Here is a 17,749-nt window from a genome sequence, read left to right as displayed (position 1 = left end):
TCGTCAACAAGGACACATATTTTAATATATACAAATGTCCATACTGACTATGCTACTTAAACAAAAAGAAAGTACTGACCAACAAAAATGGCAGGCTATTTTTTCTTATGAAGGTAATTAATTTGCTAGAGTTGTGATCATAATAAATAAAATTCTTTCTCCTAGACCTTTGTCTAATACACACTTCTATAACATGTGGAGAAACTCAAAGCTTGCCTTCTTTGCTAAGCTATGACGAGATATTTGCAGCTTCAGGGAAAGAATTAACAAACGACCAGTTCACATTTTTACTGGTAAATGAAAAGTGCAAAGAAAGAACGTAACCGATATCACACATTTTCATAACCAAACAGTGCCAATGCTTATGAAATAGTATAAACCGTACACTGACACAGAGGCAGAAAAACAGACAGACAGTGAGGGAACAAGCAAATTAAAAAAGTTGATCTTGTGCTTGATTCACTAGCAAAAGCCTCTTAATTGCTCATCTTGTGGTCTTGTATTCCCTGCTTAATAAGATTTCTATCACAGCTTGCCTGAAGATACACACCAGCACATCCCTGTTTTGCGTTGCTCACTTTCTGCCTCATTTTGTATCTCACTGTCTGTCACACCAGTGTGAACACACACATAAACAGACACACAGATTCAGTCTGTGTTTTTGTTTTTGTTCACTTCCCCATGCTTTTTTCCCCACTGCTTTGTTGTTTGTGTATCAGAAACAGCAACAAGCACACGTACACACATGCAGGAATCTCTTAGGAGTGGCATTCGTTCAGTCATTAAAACCTGAGGTGGGAAGTGTCCCACCCTTTTGTCACCATAGTGACAGCTCTTTTGGTGTAATAGGTAGAAAGTTAAACAGAATTTTCTATTTAAAGATGTTTAATCTGTATTTGTCTGAGCACTTATCTGTTTGCAGAACAAGAGAGGATAGGAGAGAAGAAGAGAGGAGAACTGAGGAGAGTAGAGGAGTAGTGATTGGGAAGGAGAATTTAATATATTACTAATGACTGAAGGGCAGACAGAGAGAGAGAGTCAGAGAGATTCAGAGACACAGAAAGGGGAACAGTTGGCTACATTTACATTTATTCATTTGGCCAGTGAAAGTATTGCTGCAGATTAAACAACGATGAGAAATACACGAGGAGAAAAATATTGAAAAAAGAAACGTATACATCAAAAGAATAGATTGAGTGACAGAAATAGCTAAAAGCTGTAGGGATGAAAGATGGAAATAGCGAGTGGGAGGGAGAGAGGACGATGTGGAGAAAGATATAAAAGCAATGGCAATGGCAATATAATGAGAAAATAGGGGAGAGTGATAGAGCAGCTAAACAAGAGACAAAGATGATAGCAGGAGAGGAGGAGCAAAGACAACGAGAGTTCCAAGCATAACGCAAGAGAGACAGAGAGAGAGACTGAGAGCATGTCTCTGGGGCAGAGAGGTTGATTTGGGCCTGCTGGTGATTGGGTTTGGGGCTGCTCCTGCAGAGCCGAGGTGACTCACCAGTCTCCCACACACATATCCAGGCAGCATGAGTGTGGTAAGGAGGGAGAGAGAAAGAGCGAGATTGTGTGTGTGTGTGTGTGTGTGTGTGTGTGTGTGTGTGTGTGTGTGTGTGTGTGTGTGTGTGTACTTTCACTGCTGATGTTGTGGGGACATAAATCTGATTACATAGTCACACTGCGGCAAATGAGCGTCTTTCTGGGGACAAAAACTCCCGAATTTTTAGATTGAAGACTTAATTTAAGGTTAGAGCACCTCTCCAGGATATGAATGAGGTTAAATGTTAATGTAATGTCTTTTAAAGTGATGGATACAAGTCAGAGAAGAGTGTTGGCTTGATGGAAACACTGTTGTGTGTGAGTATCTGTACATGTGTGGTGTAGTCGTCATGCTGCATGCAGCCTACAGGGAGCTGCCACTCTTAATAACAGATAATAACACACAATTCATAGCCGTTTCAAGATGCCGACTGTCCCTGCTGATTCACTGCCTATTGTACAACCCTATTGTAAAACACACGCACACACACACACACATACAGACACACTGGTTTGAAATGAAATAATCTGATTCTTAGGTTGCTAAAAAATGTTCCATTATCCAGAGCACCAAGCATCTCATCCATCTCCGTAACAGGGTATTAAATAATACACACATGACCGGAACCTTAGCTGACATTAGCGAAACACAAATTCAAATTTATCAGTCCCGTTGATCTCCAAGGATACATTTAAATTCTCCATAATTGCACTTTCTCCCTGAGAGGCATCTCACACAGATTTGAGTGAATTAAATAAGCTGAAAACAAAGCAAGCAAAACAAATGAGGATGCACAGCGACACTGGCTGCCCATGCATCAGTATAATCCAGTATAAAAGAAATGCAGCTCGCTTAAATACTCTACATGTGACTCCATGTTCAATTCACATAAGGGTTGATAGAAGTGAGGGGCATGTATGTAGCCTTATATTTTTACATAGTTGACATGACAAGAAGGGGTTCACTTTCACTGACACTGTCCACTTGTAAATATCACCCACATTTTTGGATGTTATGTTAAACTCACAATCTGCCTAGGCAAACAGATGGACATGGAATATAAATAGTCTACTGTGTAACGAGTGCTAGATTTTAATTGTGTGTGTTCCTGTGAATGTCTGGTATAATGGGGCCTTAATGTTAGCTGGAACAATGCCCTTCATCATTATCTGTACTTGAATTTTAGGGACATGAAAATCTAAATCGAGTGAGCATTTCACAGCGCCAGAAAGGAGACCTGGAAGAATAATTGGAAGAATAATTTGATTTCAAAGATAATTGGGATACAATATGATCTAGAGAAGATAATTGTCCTCCTTTTTGTTCTCTTTCAAATTTCAAAGACAGGAAAGTCTGTGTGTGTGTGTTTTTTAATCTTGAAAGAGAGGCTTCAGATAAGTGACAAGCCATTATTAAAAGAGAGAAGGATCAAAATAACAGGTTTTCAAGGGAAGTCCACCAAAATCACCTTCCTCTCCTCTCCTGATTGCACGATTGGCTTCTGGATGTGTGTGACGTGAATAGTGAGTGAGGAGATGATACTGTTGAAAAGAGCCTTCCCCTCAGAGCAATTGCCTGTCTGATGCCTGGAGCCTCTATCGTAACAACACAAAGAAGAAAACCACCTAAGAACTGCTGTAAATGCTTTTCAATGTGTTTCTCTTTACAGACACCTTCAGTCATTGATGCCACTGCAATATGTTGATGCTTATGCCAGTAATTTGTACCCCTCTGTACGATGCACATTTTCCCAAGTACTTATTAAGTATCCTGATGAGATGGGGGCAGATATTTGCATGCTTCCACGTTGTTCCTGATATGTATATTTACATTGAGAGTACAGAGGAAATTGCTTACTTGATGCATAGTGATATTGTCATGAATCGCTGTGCGGCAGGCAGGAGTTGGACCCAAAATGCAGGACTCACAGACTCGGGGAGGTGAACTCAAAACACAGCTTTATTTGCTGGTAGAACAAACATACAAAACTAGACTAAACTGGGAAACCATAAACTAAGAACTCACAGGGAGACACAGGGAGATCCACACACAGCATGAGGGACGACGCGACACTGACTCAGAGAAACACAGGGTTTAAATACACTGGGAAGTAACGAGGGGAATGAGACACAGAAGGAGGGCACAGCTGGGAGAAATCAGGACTGACGAGACAAGCAAAGCAGGACGCATTCACATGAGACACGGACCATCAAAGTAAAACAGGAAGTATCACACAGAGACGCGAACTTGACACAGTGGAGACAGCAACTAAGAAATACAGAGACATAAACCATAAGGCAGAGGTCTAAGAACCAAAATACACAGGGAAATACTCAGCTGGGAACACAAGAGACTAGACTAGAGAGAGTAACAAAAAACCAACCATGAGAACATAATGCACAATGCAGAGTGACAGAAAACAAGAAACTCAAACATGCAAAGACACACAATTACACAGAACAGAGGGGACACAGAGAGACATGAAGGGCAAGGGATCAAAACTAGAAGCCATAGAATAAATCACACACACAAGTACAATAATACAAAAATCACAAAGAACTAAAAACGCTGGGTCAGGAGACCCAGGACCGTGACAGTACCCCCCCCTCAAGGGCTGGCTCCAGACAGCCCAAACACAGAAAAACAAAACCAAACAGAAAACAACCCAGGGCGGGCGGCGGGGGCCCAGGACGGAGGGCTCGGAACAGAAAACAAAAGAAGAGCACAGCAAACACCGGAGCCCAAGAAAACAACCCAAACACAGAGCAGTTCAGGGGGCCGGCCGTGCGCAAGGCAACGGCGGCGACGTGGAAACAGTTCAGGAGGCCGGCCATGCGCAAGGCAACGGCGGCGACGTGGAAACAGTTCAGGAGGTCGGCCGTGCGCAAGGCAACGGCGGCGGCGAAGGAGACAACGGAGCAGTTCAGGAGGCCGACCGCGCGGAAGGCAGCGGCGGCTCTCCAGTGTTAGGCGTGCTGGCCATGGCCCGGTGGGCACAGGACCAGTCGAGGCAGGACCAGGCGACAACGGGGCCGGACCAGGCGACGACGGGGCTGCAGCAAGCGAAACAGAAGCCAAAGACGCAGAGGCCGGGCCAGACGAGGACGAAGACGCAGAGGCTGAGGCCGGGCCAGACGAGGACGAAGACGCAGAGGCTGAGGCCGGGCCAGACGAGGACGAAGACGCAGAGGCTGAGGCCGGGCCAGACGAGGACGAAGACGCAGAGGCTGAGGCCGGGCCAGACGAGGACGAAGACGCAGAGGCAGAGGCCGGACCAGGCGGAGCCGCAGAAGCACAGGCAGAGGCCGGACCAGGCGGAGCCGCAGAAGCACAGGCAGAGGCCGGACCAGGCGGAGCCGCAGAAGCACAGGCAGAGGCCGGCCCAGGCGTAGCAGAAGCACAGGCAGAGGCCGGCCCAGGCGTAGCAGAAGCACAGGCAGATGCAGCCGGACCAGGCGACGACGAGGCGGTCGCAGGTGGCGGCTGGACAGGCTCCTCGGGCCCTCCAGCTGATGCGGCGTGAGGCTGAACGGGCCCCTCGGACCCTCCAGCGGAGACAGGAGGCTGGACGGGCCCCTCGGACCCTCCAGCGGAGACAGGAGGCTGGACGGGCCCCTCGGACCCTCCAGCGGAGACAGGAGGCTGGACGGGCCCCTCGGACCCTCCAGCGGAGACAGGAGGCTGGACGGGCCCCTCGGACCCTCCAGCGGAGACAGGAGGCTGGACGGGCCCCTCGGACCCTCCAGCGGAGGCTAAAACAAAGCCAACAGGCATAAAGTCCTCTGGCGGACATGAGGACAACTGGCGCTGCACTGAGCACTGACTCTGCCCAGGCAATGCGAACATGGTGCAGTTCTTAGGGGGCTGCTTAAACTTCAGGGGTCCAGAATCAGCTGGGGACTGAGACCTAGCCTCTGGGGAAGCCCTGGAGTGGCCAACTGTGCCAACGGCGGCTAAACCATGAAAAGTACCCTGAGTAGAAATCAAGTTACCTCTCTGCATGGAGTGAATGAGCAAAACTGGCGACACAGGAGACTGAGCAGAGAGAGGCTGCTGGGCAGCTAACTGAGCTACTGGAGACACGGGTGAGAGTGGGAGCTGAGCTACTGGAGACACGGGTGAGAGTGGGAGCTGAGCTACTGATGGTGGTGAAGTAGATAACTGCACGGGAGACTGAACTGAGGGCGTCTGCACTGGCACAGGGGACTGAACTGATGTCTGTTGTAACGGAGGTGGTGAGAGCGGAGTAGGCAGGGGAGTTGATGACTTCACAGGAGAATGAACCAGAGGTGAGTGCACAGGAGACTGAGCTAGAGGTGGTAGTGATAGTTGAGGGGAAAGTGGAGCTGGTGATTGAGTGGATGACTGTGCTAAGGGATGCTGCACTGGGGACACTGGAGACTGCACTGGGGACACTGGAGACTGCACTGGGGACACTGGAGACTGCACTGGGGACACTGGAGACTGCACTGGGGACACTGGAGACTGCACTGGGGAAAGCAGGGCTGCAGGAGGCTGCACTGGGGACACTGGAGACTGCACTGGGGATTGCAGTGATGGTTGTAGTGGAGGTGTGACGGGTGGAGGAGTGGCTGAAGTGGCTGCGGGTCGGGCGGCTAGTGGCTCAGCTATAGAGCATATTAACGGCAGGGCTATGGGTTGAATGTCTGACTGAGTAGCAGCCTGAATGGCTGGGTGTAGTGATGGTGGTGGTGGAAGGGAAACAGGTGGTAGTGTGGATGACGGAACTAAGGGCGACTGAGTGGCAGACCGAACTGATGACTGAAGCGATGGTAGAGGTGAAAATGGAGCGTGTGGTGGAGTTAATGGCTGTGCTAGCGGGGACACAGGAGATGGAGCTAGCGCTTCTGGCTGGGCAGCTAAGTGAAAAAACACAGCCCCGGAATAAACAGTCCCAAAGTCAGGAAACTCTTGATTGTCCCTTCCACTCACCACAGCTGGCAACTCAGACGTCTCGGGGTCTGGCTGCGGCGGTGGGTGTCGGCGGCGTGAATGCCATTTTCTTCGGGAAGCCGGAGGTGCGGTGATGGAGGAAACTGGCAACGACGGAGAGATCACGGCCGGCTCCTCATCCTCCGACCACATTGCTGCGAGAAAAGCAGCGGGTGAGTGACAGTCAGAGTGGAGGGTGGATGGAGAGGAGTCCAGTGGCAGCGGCGTGGAAACGTTTCCCGATTGTGGCGGTCGCTGTTGCGGTATGACGAGCTCGCGAGCTTGTACTGTCTCCTTGGCTTTCTGCAGATTGGACAGTAGGCCCGAAAATCCTGAGAGCTCGCGAAGATGGGGATTCCCCTTGAGAATTGCCTCGATGGCGTTTATCCCAATGGACATTGCTTTAATGTCCGAGGCATGGGAAACTCGCTCCCACAGGCTGAAGATGCGGGCCAAATCGCTTTCCCGGGAGGAGCCTGCTGGGTCCATGTCTGGTCGCGTCGTACTGTCATGAATCGCTGTGCGGCAGGCAGGAGTTGGACCCAAAATGCAGGACTCACAGACTCGGGGAGGTGAACTCAAAACACAGCTTTATTTGCTGGTAGAACAAACATACAAAACTAGACTAAACTGGGAAACCATAAACTAAGAACTCACAGGGAGACACAGGGAGATCCACACACAGCATGAGGGACGACGCGACACTGACTCAGAGAAACACAGGGTTTAAATACACTGGGAAGTAACGAGGGGAATGAGACACAGAAGGAGGGCACAGCTGGGAGAAATCAGGACTGACGAGACAAGCAAAGCAGGACGCATTCACATGAGACACGGACCATCAAAGTAAAACAGGAAGTATCACACAGAGACGCGAACTTGACACAGTGGAGACAGCAACTAAGAAATACAGAGACATAAACCATAAGGCAGAGGTCTAAGAACCAAAATACACAGGGAAATACTCAGCTGGGAACACAAGAGACTAGACTAGAGAGAGTAACAAAAAACCAACCATGAGAACATAATGCACAATGCAGAGTGACAGAAAACAAGAAACTCAAACATGCAAAGACACACAATTACACAGAACAGAGGGGACACAGAGAGACATGAAGGGCAAGGGATCAAAACTAGAAGCCATAGAATAAATCACACACAAGTACAATAATACAAAAATCACAAAGAACTAAAAACGCTGGGTCAGGAGACCCAGGACCGTGACAGATATGTTCCTGAACCTGTTAAAATTTCCATTTGCTTGAATCATGACAACTCTAAAGTGCCTCATGTAGCTTACTAAAAAGGGTATAATGTTAAATAAATGAGCCATAACAATAACACAGAAAATTGTCAGCAAACTGTAGCTTTAGGGTTTGTGATGAGTGCTCCGTGATAAACAGATGCATACATCAAAAGATCGGTACATGGCTATGACATCAGCATAACAGTGAAAATGAGCATTTATAACACTGAGTCAGACGGTTGATATATAAAATAAATAGGAAGGGGTTAACCCTGGGTACACTCTTGGCCACAATTTTTTGTTCTTAGCTGTCAAGAGTAGCAGGTGGTGTGGTCTGATTCAAGGTTTGACGTGTTGTGTGCTCAGAGACCCTCTTCTGCATACCTTGGTATGCAGAGTGGTTATCTGAGTTATTGTTGCCCTCCTATCAGGTCGAAGCAGTCTGGTGATTCTCCTCCAACCTCTGACATCAACAAAGCATTTTAACCCAAAGCTTTACTGCTCATATTTACTCTTTTTTTTTTGGATCATTCATGGTAAAGCCTAGAGATGGTTTTGTGGAAAAATCACAGTAGATCAGCAGTTTCTGAAATACTCACAGCAGCCATTCAGACACCAATAACCATGCCACATTCAACGTCACTTAAATCACTTTTCTTCCCATCATTCCCATGCCCAGTTTGAACCTAAATATGGCATCTTGACCATGTCTACATGCCTAAATGCATTAAGCTGTTGCCATGTGGTTAGCTGCTCATATATACACTATTCAGCTATCATCAGAGCAGCACAAAACAATAGTGACTGCATGCCAATATTTAGAGGCCAGCATGAAAAAACGAGTCATTAAAGAGGAGCATTTCTAATCAGCAGCAACAATGTGCAAGGTTGATCGACGCAAAACATGATGCAACAATGAGACTGTAACAGTTTCTCGTAGTATTTAAGTAATTCCAGAATGGTTTTCAGGTTATTTTTGCGCACTGGTTAATGTTTTCTGGAAGTAAGTATGGAGGGCAATGATAGAAGATATTCTTAGATATCTTCTATCTGAGTTTAAGAGATAGAGCACACAGACAAATTCACTGATCTGGTGTTGAAGGTTAAAGAGTATGTTTGGCTTTCTTCTTGAAAGGTTATTCCTGAGGTACCCAAAGGAGTCTGTTTTTTACGTGTGATAGAGAGGAGGAAAAAGTCTGTCTGTGTGTGTTTCTGTCTGCTTCTATCTTGGTATGCATGCGAGTGTCTTGTTTGCCACCAGCAGGTGCCATCACCTACCTTTCTGTGTGCCAATGAAACACTGTCTCTTTGAAAGAAGATAATTTGGATGACACCCATAGCTCTCAACCAGGAACCTACAGATCTTCTATTCCACAGCTTCCTCCCACCACCAACCCCTCCAGCAATCCAACCAGGCGTCTCCCTCCTTCCCACTGAGCCCCCCTCTGCCATCTCAAGCCCATGCATACCACTCGTGGAATATTTAACAGCAGACATGTTCATGAATGTCAATGTTCAGAGATCTCACAGCTTTGTGCTTTTTTTTTTTTTTTTTTTTACACCTTGTTTTCCTTTCTCAGCCCTCTGGCCCTTAAACACATATTGGGTCAGTGTGAGAGAATGATCCTCCAGGCAGAACTGAGAGTTTGAGTGTGGATCTCAGTAGAAACAGCAAAGCACTATACGCTTTAAATGAAACATTAGCCATGCTTCAGTTATCATACTTAAATGTCAGAGGTAGAGTCAAGTGGAGTTAAGAATTATACATCAACCACAAGAGTGAGAAGTATAATTCAGTATGACATTTAACGTGAAAAAACTTATTTCACTTCCATTATTCCTAAAAACGTTGAATGCATTTGAGTTTAAATGTTTTCTTTCTAGATATAACCTTGACACCCCCGAAAGGATCACATGCACATTCATCTTAAATCTTTTTTTTTTTCTATTAAGTGCAGCGACGTTTCTATTTTGAATAAAGGTCGATGAAGGACTAGGCTGAGAATTTAATGAACAGAGATTTATAAACCAATCTTTCAAACTGTGGAGCTGAACTTTTCCCTGCTTTTTCGATGTGTTGCTTTGTGTGGTACATACAGTGCTATATGGTTGTATTTATAGATAAGTGTGTTTGTGTGTGTTTGTGTGTGTGAGAGAGATCTAAATGGGGTAGCAATGTGTTCAAATTGGACATGACTCACCAGGTATTTCATCAGTGCCACCTCACAAATCCCACAACATTAAAATGCATTTCATGTGTTTGCATGTGTGTGACTGAAACAGCAATTAGCTGGTAACGCGTTGGGCTTTGTATGTGTAGTCACTGGCATGTGCTGATTTCCTGACTGCTACAACATCTCTCTCTGTTCCTGCAGGGTAGAGGAGAGTTTCAAGACTCTTTTCTGGTCAATCTTCGGGCTGTCTGAAGTGATTTCGGTGGTGCTGAAGTATGACCATAAGTTCATAGAGAACATTGGCTACGTGCTGTACGGAGTCTATAATGTCACTATGGTGGTAGTTCTTCTCAACATGCTCATTGCCATGATCAACAGCTCTTACCAGGAGATAGAGGTACAAAAACAGGATAGTTGATCAATGGAAAAAGGGTGTAATATTGTAAACAAGTCAATAAGGTTCATTTGTATGAGTGTCTGATTGTGCCTGCAGGAGAATTGCACCATTACTTAAAAAAACAAAGAGATCAATACAGTGGCAACAAGTAAAAACATCAAACGCATAATAAAATGAGTATCCCAGAAAAACCCAAAAGGTTTTAAAATAATTTTTACATTTCTGATTTTTGTCACGCTTGTTCTAAAAATGAATACTTACTTTCTTACCTGAGATATTTAAGATGAAAAAAATCATTCTTCACCTTCAATAAACATTAAGCAATAATTTTGAGTGAAATGCAACTGGAATATATGAAATCAAAGTTTTATTTATTCAAATAATCATCATTCAGACAATTTGGGTTGTCTTTTTACAGTTAAACATTTCATCTGTTCTTGGAGAAAAAAGATTATTGGAATCCACTCGGATGCTTCATAACTTAAAGCCTTGTCGGAAGTTATAGGATAGGATAGGTTCTAGGATTATTATTCATCTGTTTATTGCTAAACTTAGTCTCCTTTTGAGCATTTGGTCTTTTTGATGTTCCCTGCCTTTACTGTAGACCAGCTTGTTGCATGTGTTCGCACTTCAGTTTATACCCTTTATTTTTTTTACACTGCAGTGTTGAAGTGACACACATGCTACAAAGCAAGGTCATAGACATGAAAGGCACTTAGGAGTGAGTTAATAAAGATTCTTTCTAGCAAGGGTATGCAGTCAACTCTCTTTGCCTTCTCTTTTAAAACATCTCAACTGCAGATATTAATAAACACTAAGCCCTAGCCTTTCTTTTATTGCTGTCTTTCTTACCTGAGATAGTTAAGCTGAAAAAATCATTCTTCACCCTCAATAAACATTAAGCAATAATTTTGAGTGAAATGCAACTGGAATATATGAAATCAAAGTTTTATTTATTCAAATAATCATTAACAAAAATGTGCTTGGTATATATTCCCATCGAAAATATTTCATTTGACACATTACAAAAAAAATTAAATAACAGTTATGTAAGTTACATAGTTAAAGTCAACATTTTGGGCAAATTTGATATTTAGGGGTATAACCAAACAAATTTTGATATTTAAAGGTTTTAAAGGTTTCTAATAATTTGAGATACTGGATACCTGATTTCTTTCTGTCTGCCTCTGCAGGAGGATGCCGATGTGGAGTGGAAGTTTGCTCGAGCTAAGCTTTGGCTCTCCTACTTTGATGAGGGCCGCACCTTACCCGCCCCCTTTAACCTCGTTCCCAGCCCTAAGTCCTTCTATTACTTGGCCCTAAGGATCAAGTCCTGTCTGATTCACCTCTGCAAGGCCAACGGCCATCACCGTAATGAGGTGGAGATGGGCATGCTCAACTCCCAGACCAAGGTCAGTGTTTTCACTATATTTGATTATTTTACACATGTTTGGCAAACTGCTAATGACATTGTGATTCATGGTTAATTAATGATTTTCCCAACCTAGCTGCCAAAGCCATTTAATAATAGACTATTTCTTTTAAACTGATTGTTAGTGATATGTCTGTGAAGGTTCTCAGTCATCCAGGTCATCGTAGTCAAAGGAGCTTGCAAAGGATCATCAGGGGGTCCTTTTGTCCCTCTGTGGGGGGATACTCCCACTAGGTTTATATCTGGGACTCTCCACCATTTGATCGTAGAACTGAAGAAGCCTCTCGGATGAGAGGTGAAACGTCTTCAAGTAACTTAAAGAAGTCCAGACGCTTTTCTTTGCAAGCTCCTTTGATTGTTAGTAATACATTTTGTAAGCACCTTGTTTCAGCTTTTTTAACAACTGTAGTCAAGTTTTGGTTTGGTTTGGTTTGGTTTGGTTTCTAGCACTAAATTTAATATTTACTGCTACAAATGCAGTGCTTTTTTTATCCATTTTTCTGTTGACAGGATCCTTTCTGGCTAAAGCGCAATTGTTATTTTCCTACATGGAAGTAGTTAAACTGCTAAAAATCAATGAAGGGGCAATAAACGCTGATTACACCCACCACAATCCTCAGTGGAGTTGCCCATATGGGTCAGTTATTTGTATAATGATCATCAAATACTGAATCTTTAGCAACTGTAATTGGAGAATGCACACAGGCAAACCAGGAACCCCAGAGGAAATGTAGGATATTCCCACTGCAAGTCTAGAAATTACATCTAGTTCCGTTTCACACTTTGTTCCTCTTATGATTTGCGCTTCTAAATAAAAATCACTGCAATGACAAAAATGCCTCGTGTGACAAAAATATTATAGACCATTTAATGCGCAATCAGTCTTGGTGCTGGTGTTTTCTGCAGGCATTTCTGCTGCCTGATCCCTAAACTCAAATGGCTCACCTCAGCACCTCAGCTAGGCTATTAGGCAGGCTATTAGCTTTACCCGCGTCTGCTCAAATGCTCAGGCAGGACAAGATGGGTTACACCCCGGTGCTTCTGTGAGCGCCTAAAGTTTTCTGACAGTTTCACAGCCGAGCCGAGGAAGTACAGCAAGCGATCGATACACGAGCTTGCACCAGTCTACAGTACTGTGTAAAATGTCAGCTGAGATTAGGAAAAGGCAGCCTGCTCTTTCTGTGTCTGTATCTTCGTAGTGGATGGTGTATGTTTTGGTGCCGTTTAAGAAACGTGAAGCTAATCACTTTAGATTCAAAAAGCATATGCTCATAAATTGTGTGTACTTGTGTTCATTCGGTAAGTGTTTGTTTTGTGGTGGTGTTCATGTTCGTTCTTGTGCTCTTTGGTTAACTGCCTTTCACAGCAGTAGGGATAATTAATTTCAATATGAGGTAGCTGGAGGCAGCAAAAACCCACAAAGCAGGTTACTGCATGGGGACTAGATCACAGAAAACACACCAAAGAGATTTCAGCTCTGTCAGTTGGCCTTTGTAAAACCTCTGCATAAGATATGTGTTTCTCACACTCACTGAGTCTGAAACAATAGTAGATGTCTGGGTGTATGGTACAATAAAGAAATGATAAAAAATACATTAAAAAGATATTTATTTGCCTCACAATAGCGCGCAAAAATGCTATAATAATAATAATAATAATGGATTGGATTTATATAGCACTTTTCAAGGCACCCAAAGCGCTTTACAATACCACTATTCATTCACTCTCGCATTCATACACTGGTGGAGGCAAGCTACGGTTGTAGCCACAGCTGCCCTGGGGCAGACTGACAGAAGCGAGGCTGCCATTTCGCGCCATCGGCCCCTCTGGCCAACACCAGTAGGCAGTGTTGGGAAGGTTACTTTTAAAATGTATTCCACTACAGATTACAGAATACATGCCCCAAAATGTATTCTGTAACGTATTCCGTTACGTTACTCAATGACAGTAACGTATTCTGAATACTTTGGATTACTTAATATATTATCATGCTTTTTACAACAACGTGAATGTACTATTGCTGTGTGATTTATTACTATTACTGAAGGTCCGCGACTCCGAACTGTAGTAAAGGGACCTCTGACTAATACGGCGGGTCCGTAGCCGAAAAATAGCTCTACTTTGTTGTGTGGGTCAACTTTTCTTGACAGAGAGAGGCGTTGAAAGGCTGCTCCAACGGAACTTATTGTTTTCGGAGGAAAACACGAACACGGTGTACAGTCGAGTCTTAATAGCTTACTTACAACTGGGCTCGTCAGGCTCTCTTCTTGGCTGCAGTGGTTACCGTATTATTATATTTACATGCTTCCAGCTCCCGTTTTTCCTCGATGACAGCTCGTACCTTTCCACTCCCCTTTTTCTCCCTCCTCGCTCACAGACCCATAACGTGTATGGCAGTCCATTCTCCCTGCAGCACGGACTACACTGCCCATGATGCTACATTCTTTAGAGCTATGCTTGTAGCATTCTGCCTGTTAGCTTAGCACAACAACAACAACAACGAAAAGGCGCTCTCTCACCCAGGAAACACACAGTCGCAGAGAGAGAGAGAGCGTCGCCCTGTAACCATGGCAACCGTAACGCTGCCGCCTGGAACAACAGAACGTAGCTGTCAAACAAACCCAAACAGTCCTGACCCGCGACAATATGAAACAGGAAAGTACCGCAGTGTAATCCATTTATTTCAACAAAGTAACTGTATTCTAAATACCACCTTTTTAAACGGTAACTGTAACGGAATACAGTTACTCATATTTTAAATACGTAACGGCGATACATGTATTCCGTTACTCCCCAACACTGCCAGTAGGGTAAAGTGTCTTGCCCAAGGACACAACGACCAGGACAGAGAGCCCAGGGATCGAACCGGCGACCTTCCGGTTACAGATACGCTTCCCAACCCCCTGAGCCACGGTTGCTGTTCCTCCAGTTCACAAGATGAACTTCCCTGCAAAAAAAAACAAAACATAAAGTCACTGAGAGCTCAAACTGACAACTGAAGTACCAAGCTTTTCATCTTGATAAATGCTCTCTCATAACGAACATTAGCTAAGGGGTTCTTCTGGTTTGATTTTAAAGGGAACCCATTTTTATTAAGTTACAGTAGTTATTTGCATGGTCTTATTTTTATTCAAACAATTTGGGTTGTCTTTTTACAGTTAAACATTTCATCTGTTCTTGGAGAAAAAAGATTATTGGAATCCACTCGGATGCTTCATAACTTAAAGCCTTGTCGGAAGTTCTAGGATAGGATAGGATAGGTTATTCATCTGTTTATTGCTAAACTTAGTCTCCTTTTGAGCATTTGGTCTTTTTGATGTTTCCTGCTTTTACTGTAGACCAGCTTGTTGCATGTGTTCGCACTTCAGTTTCTACCCTTTATTTTTTTTACACTGCAGTGTTGAAGTGACACACATGCTATAAAGCAAGGTCATAGACATGAAAGGCACTTAGGAGTGAGTTAATAAAGATTCTTTCTAGCAAGGTTATGCAGTCAACTCTCTTTGCCTTCTCTTTTAAAACATCTCAACTGCAGATATTAATAAACACTAAGCCCTAGCCTTTCTTTTATTGCCGTCTTGCCACTATGATGCCTCCGTTAACACCCTTTTCAAATGCTTCCGTCTGACATGATCCATAGAACCTGAAATATGACATTAACACTCGACTTCTTCTATCTGTTTCTTGCTCTTGTAGGATGAACGCTTCAAGTCTTATCCACGGCCTGGAGAAGAATTCACCCAGAGAAAAGCTAGAAAACACCCCACCAGATACCAGGTAAGATGGAGACCGAACTGGATACAGAGAGCACAGGATGTGTGGAGTGATAAGGAGACAAGACTTAAAATTTTGATGGAGGCAAGAAAGGAATCAAATGGGAGACAAACAGACAGCATAAGGAATATGTAAGAGAATAGTATTAGATGGGAGGGCAAGGTTTGCTGCAGGGTGATGACAGTGAAGGAGAAAGGAGAGGGAAGCAATGAGGAAATTCTGACACAGAAGAAAGAAGAAAGAAGGTGTGAGGAAGACACAGAGATAAGGTAGAGATGGTGGAGAGGAAGAAATCTCTCAAGTTTCAATGGAAGGGCACTGACTGAAAGGAAGAGGTAAAAAGAGAAGAGAGAGAAACAGGGTAAGGCTGAAAATTCCTCTAATGAGCTGTTTGAAAGAGATCGAAGGTAGGCACTCAGTAAATGAGCTCAAAGTATAACACTGAGAAGGGGAAAGATGCTTTCCACCTTAGTCTGTTCTTCACCTCTCCCCTGAGGGAAATCTAGCTTCCTTGATAGGCTGACTCCACTTTTGTCTTAAGCCTCCTATTTTGTGTGTTTTTTACTAGACTACACTACACACACCCACACACAAAAGTGAGATGTCAATTGGTGTGGTGTGCATGTATGCTACATGTGGGGTGACCAGTACTGACCCATGTTCACAGTGCCTACATGCAGAAATTGACAGCTTGAAGCTTGGAAACAGTTGCAGCAGATCCCTGTTGGCCACAGATTTATTCTCAGTGTCTCACTTACTATCTCAAAGGCACAGTACTCACTCACTGTCCTCACAGCTTTGTGCTTATGTTTACACACAAGCGTGGATGAGTTTTGAAATATGCAATCAGAGAAGTTTACTGGGTAAATATAGCATCCGTCGTCACATCCCCTTGACACGTCCTCTTTGTCTAATCTTCTTTTTCTTCTCTTTCTCATAGAAGATCATGAAGCGCCTGATTAAGCGTTATGTGCTTAAGGCTCAAGTGGACAGAGAGAGTGATGAAGTTAATGAAGGTAAAAATTCCCTCTTCATTAAAGCCCACTTTCATTGTGTCATTATGTGCTTAAGGAACACTGGGTTCGGAAAGTTTTCAGACGCTTTCAACTTTTCTGCATATTGGTACAGTGGGGCAAAAAAGTATTTAGTCAGCCACCGATTGTGCAAGTTCCCCCACTTAAAATGATGACAGAGGTCAGTAATTTGCACCAGAGGTACACTTCAACTGTGAAAGACAGAATGTGAAAAAAAAATCCATGAATCCACATGGTAGGATTTGTAAAGAATTTATTCGTAAATTAGGGTGGAAAATAAGTATTTGGTCAGCTCAAACAAGGAAAGTCTCTGGCTCTCACAGACCTGTAACGTCTTCTGTAAGAAGCTTTTCTGTCCCCCACTCGTTATCTGTATGAATGGCACCTGTTTGAACTCATCATCTGTATAAAAGACACCTGTCCACAGCCTCAAACAGTCAGACTCCAAACTCCGCCATGGCCAAGACCAAAGAGCTTTCGAAGGACACCAGGAAAAGTATTGTAGACCTGCACCAGACTGGGAAGAGTGAATCTACAATAGGCAAGCAGCTTGGTGTGAAAAAATCAACTGTGGGAGCAATCATCAGAAAATGGAAGACATACACGACCACTGATAATCTCCCTCGATCTGGGGCTCCACACAAGATCTCATCCCGTGGGGTCAAAATGATCATGAGAATGGTGAGCAAAGATCCCAGAACCACACGGGGGGACCTGGTGAATGACCTGCAGAGAGCTGGGACCAAAGTAACAAAGGTCACCATCAGTAACATACTACAACGGCAGGGAATCAAATCCCGCAGTGCCAGACATGTTCCGCTGCTGAAGCCAGTGCATGTCCAGGCCCGTCTGAAGTTTGCCAGAGAGCACATGGATGATACAGCAGAGGATTGGGAGAATGTCATGTGGTCAGATGAAACCAAAGTAGAACTTTTTGGTATAAACTCAACTCGTCGTGTTTGGAGGAAGAAGAATACTGAGTTGCATCCCAAGAACACCATACCTACTGTGAAGCATGGGGGTGGAAACATCATGCTATGGGGCTGTTTTTCTGCCAAGGGGACAGGACGACTGATCCGTGTTAAGGACAGAATGAATGGGGCCATGTATCGTGAGATTTTGAGCCAGAACCTCCTTCCATCAGTGAGAACTTTGAAGATGAAACGAGGCTGGGTCTTCCAACATGACAA

At 44.3% G+C, this 17,749-nt stretch overlaps 1 protein-coding gene across 1 annotated transcript in view; it reads left to right on the top strand.

Moving 5' to 3' along the window:
- The window catches only part of trpc7b (transient receptor potential cation channel, subfamily C, member 7b), a 71,622-nt gene that overhangs the window by 48,500 nt on the left and 5,373 nt on the right, over nt 1–17,749 (top strand). The window contains exons 8-11 of the mRNA XM_080900308.1: nt 10,124–10,319; nt 11,513–11,731; nt 15,448–15,528; nt 16,466–16,541. Coding sequence (XP_080756434.1) covers nt 10,124–10,319; nt 11,513–11,731; nt 15,448–15,528; nt 16,466–16,541 — 572 coding nt within the window. The remainder of the gene's footprint in view (nt 1–10,123; nt 10,320–11,512; nt 11,732–15,447; nt 15,529–16,465; nt 16,542–17,749) is intronic.

Source organism: Rhamphochromis sp. 'chilingali', assembly GCF_963969265.1.
Source record: "Rhamphochromis sp. 'chilingali' genome assembly, chromosome: 13".
NCBI lineage: Eukaryota > Metazoa > Chordata > Actinopteri > Cichliformes > Cichlidae > Rhamphochromis > Rhamphochromis sp. 'chilingali'.
This window is presented reverse-complemented; position numbering and strand designations above follow the sequence as displayed.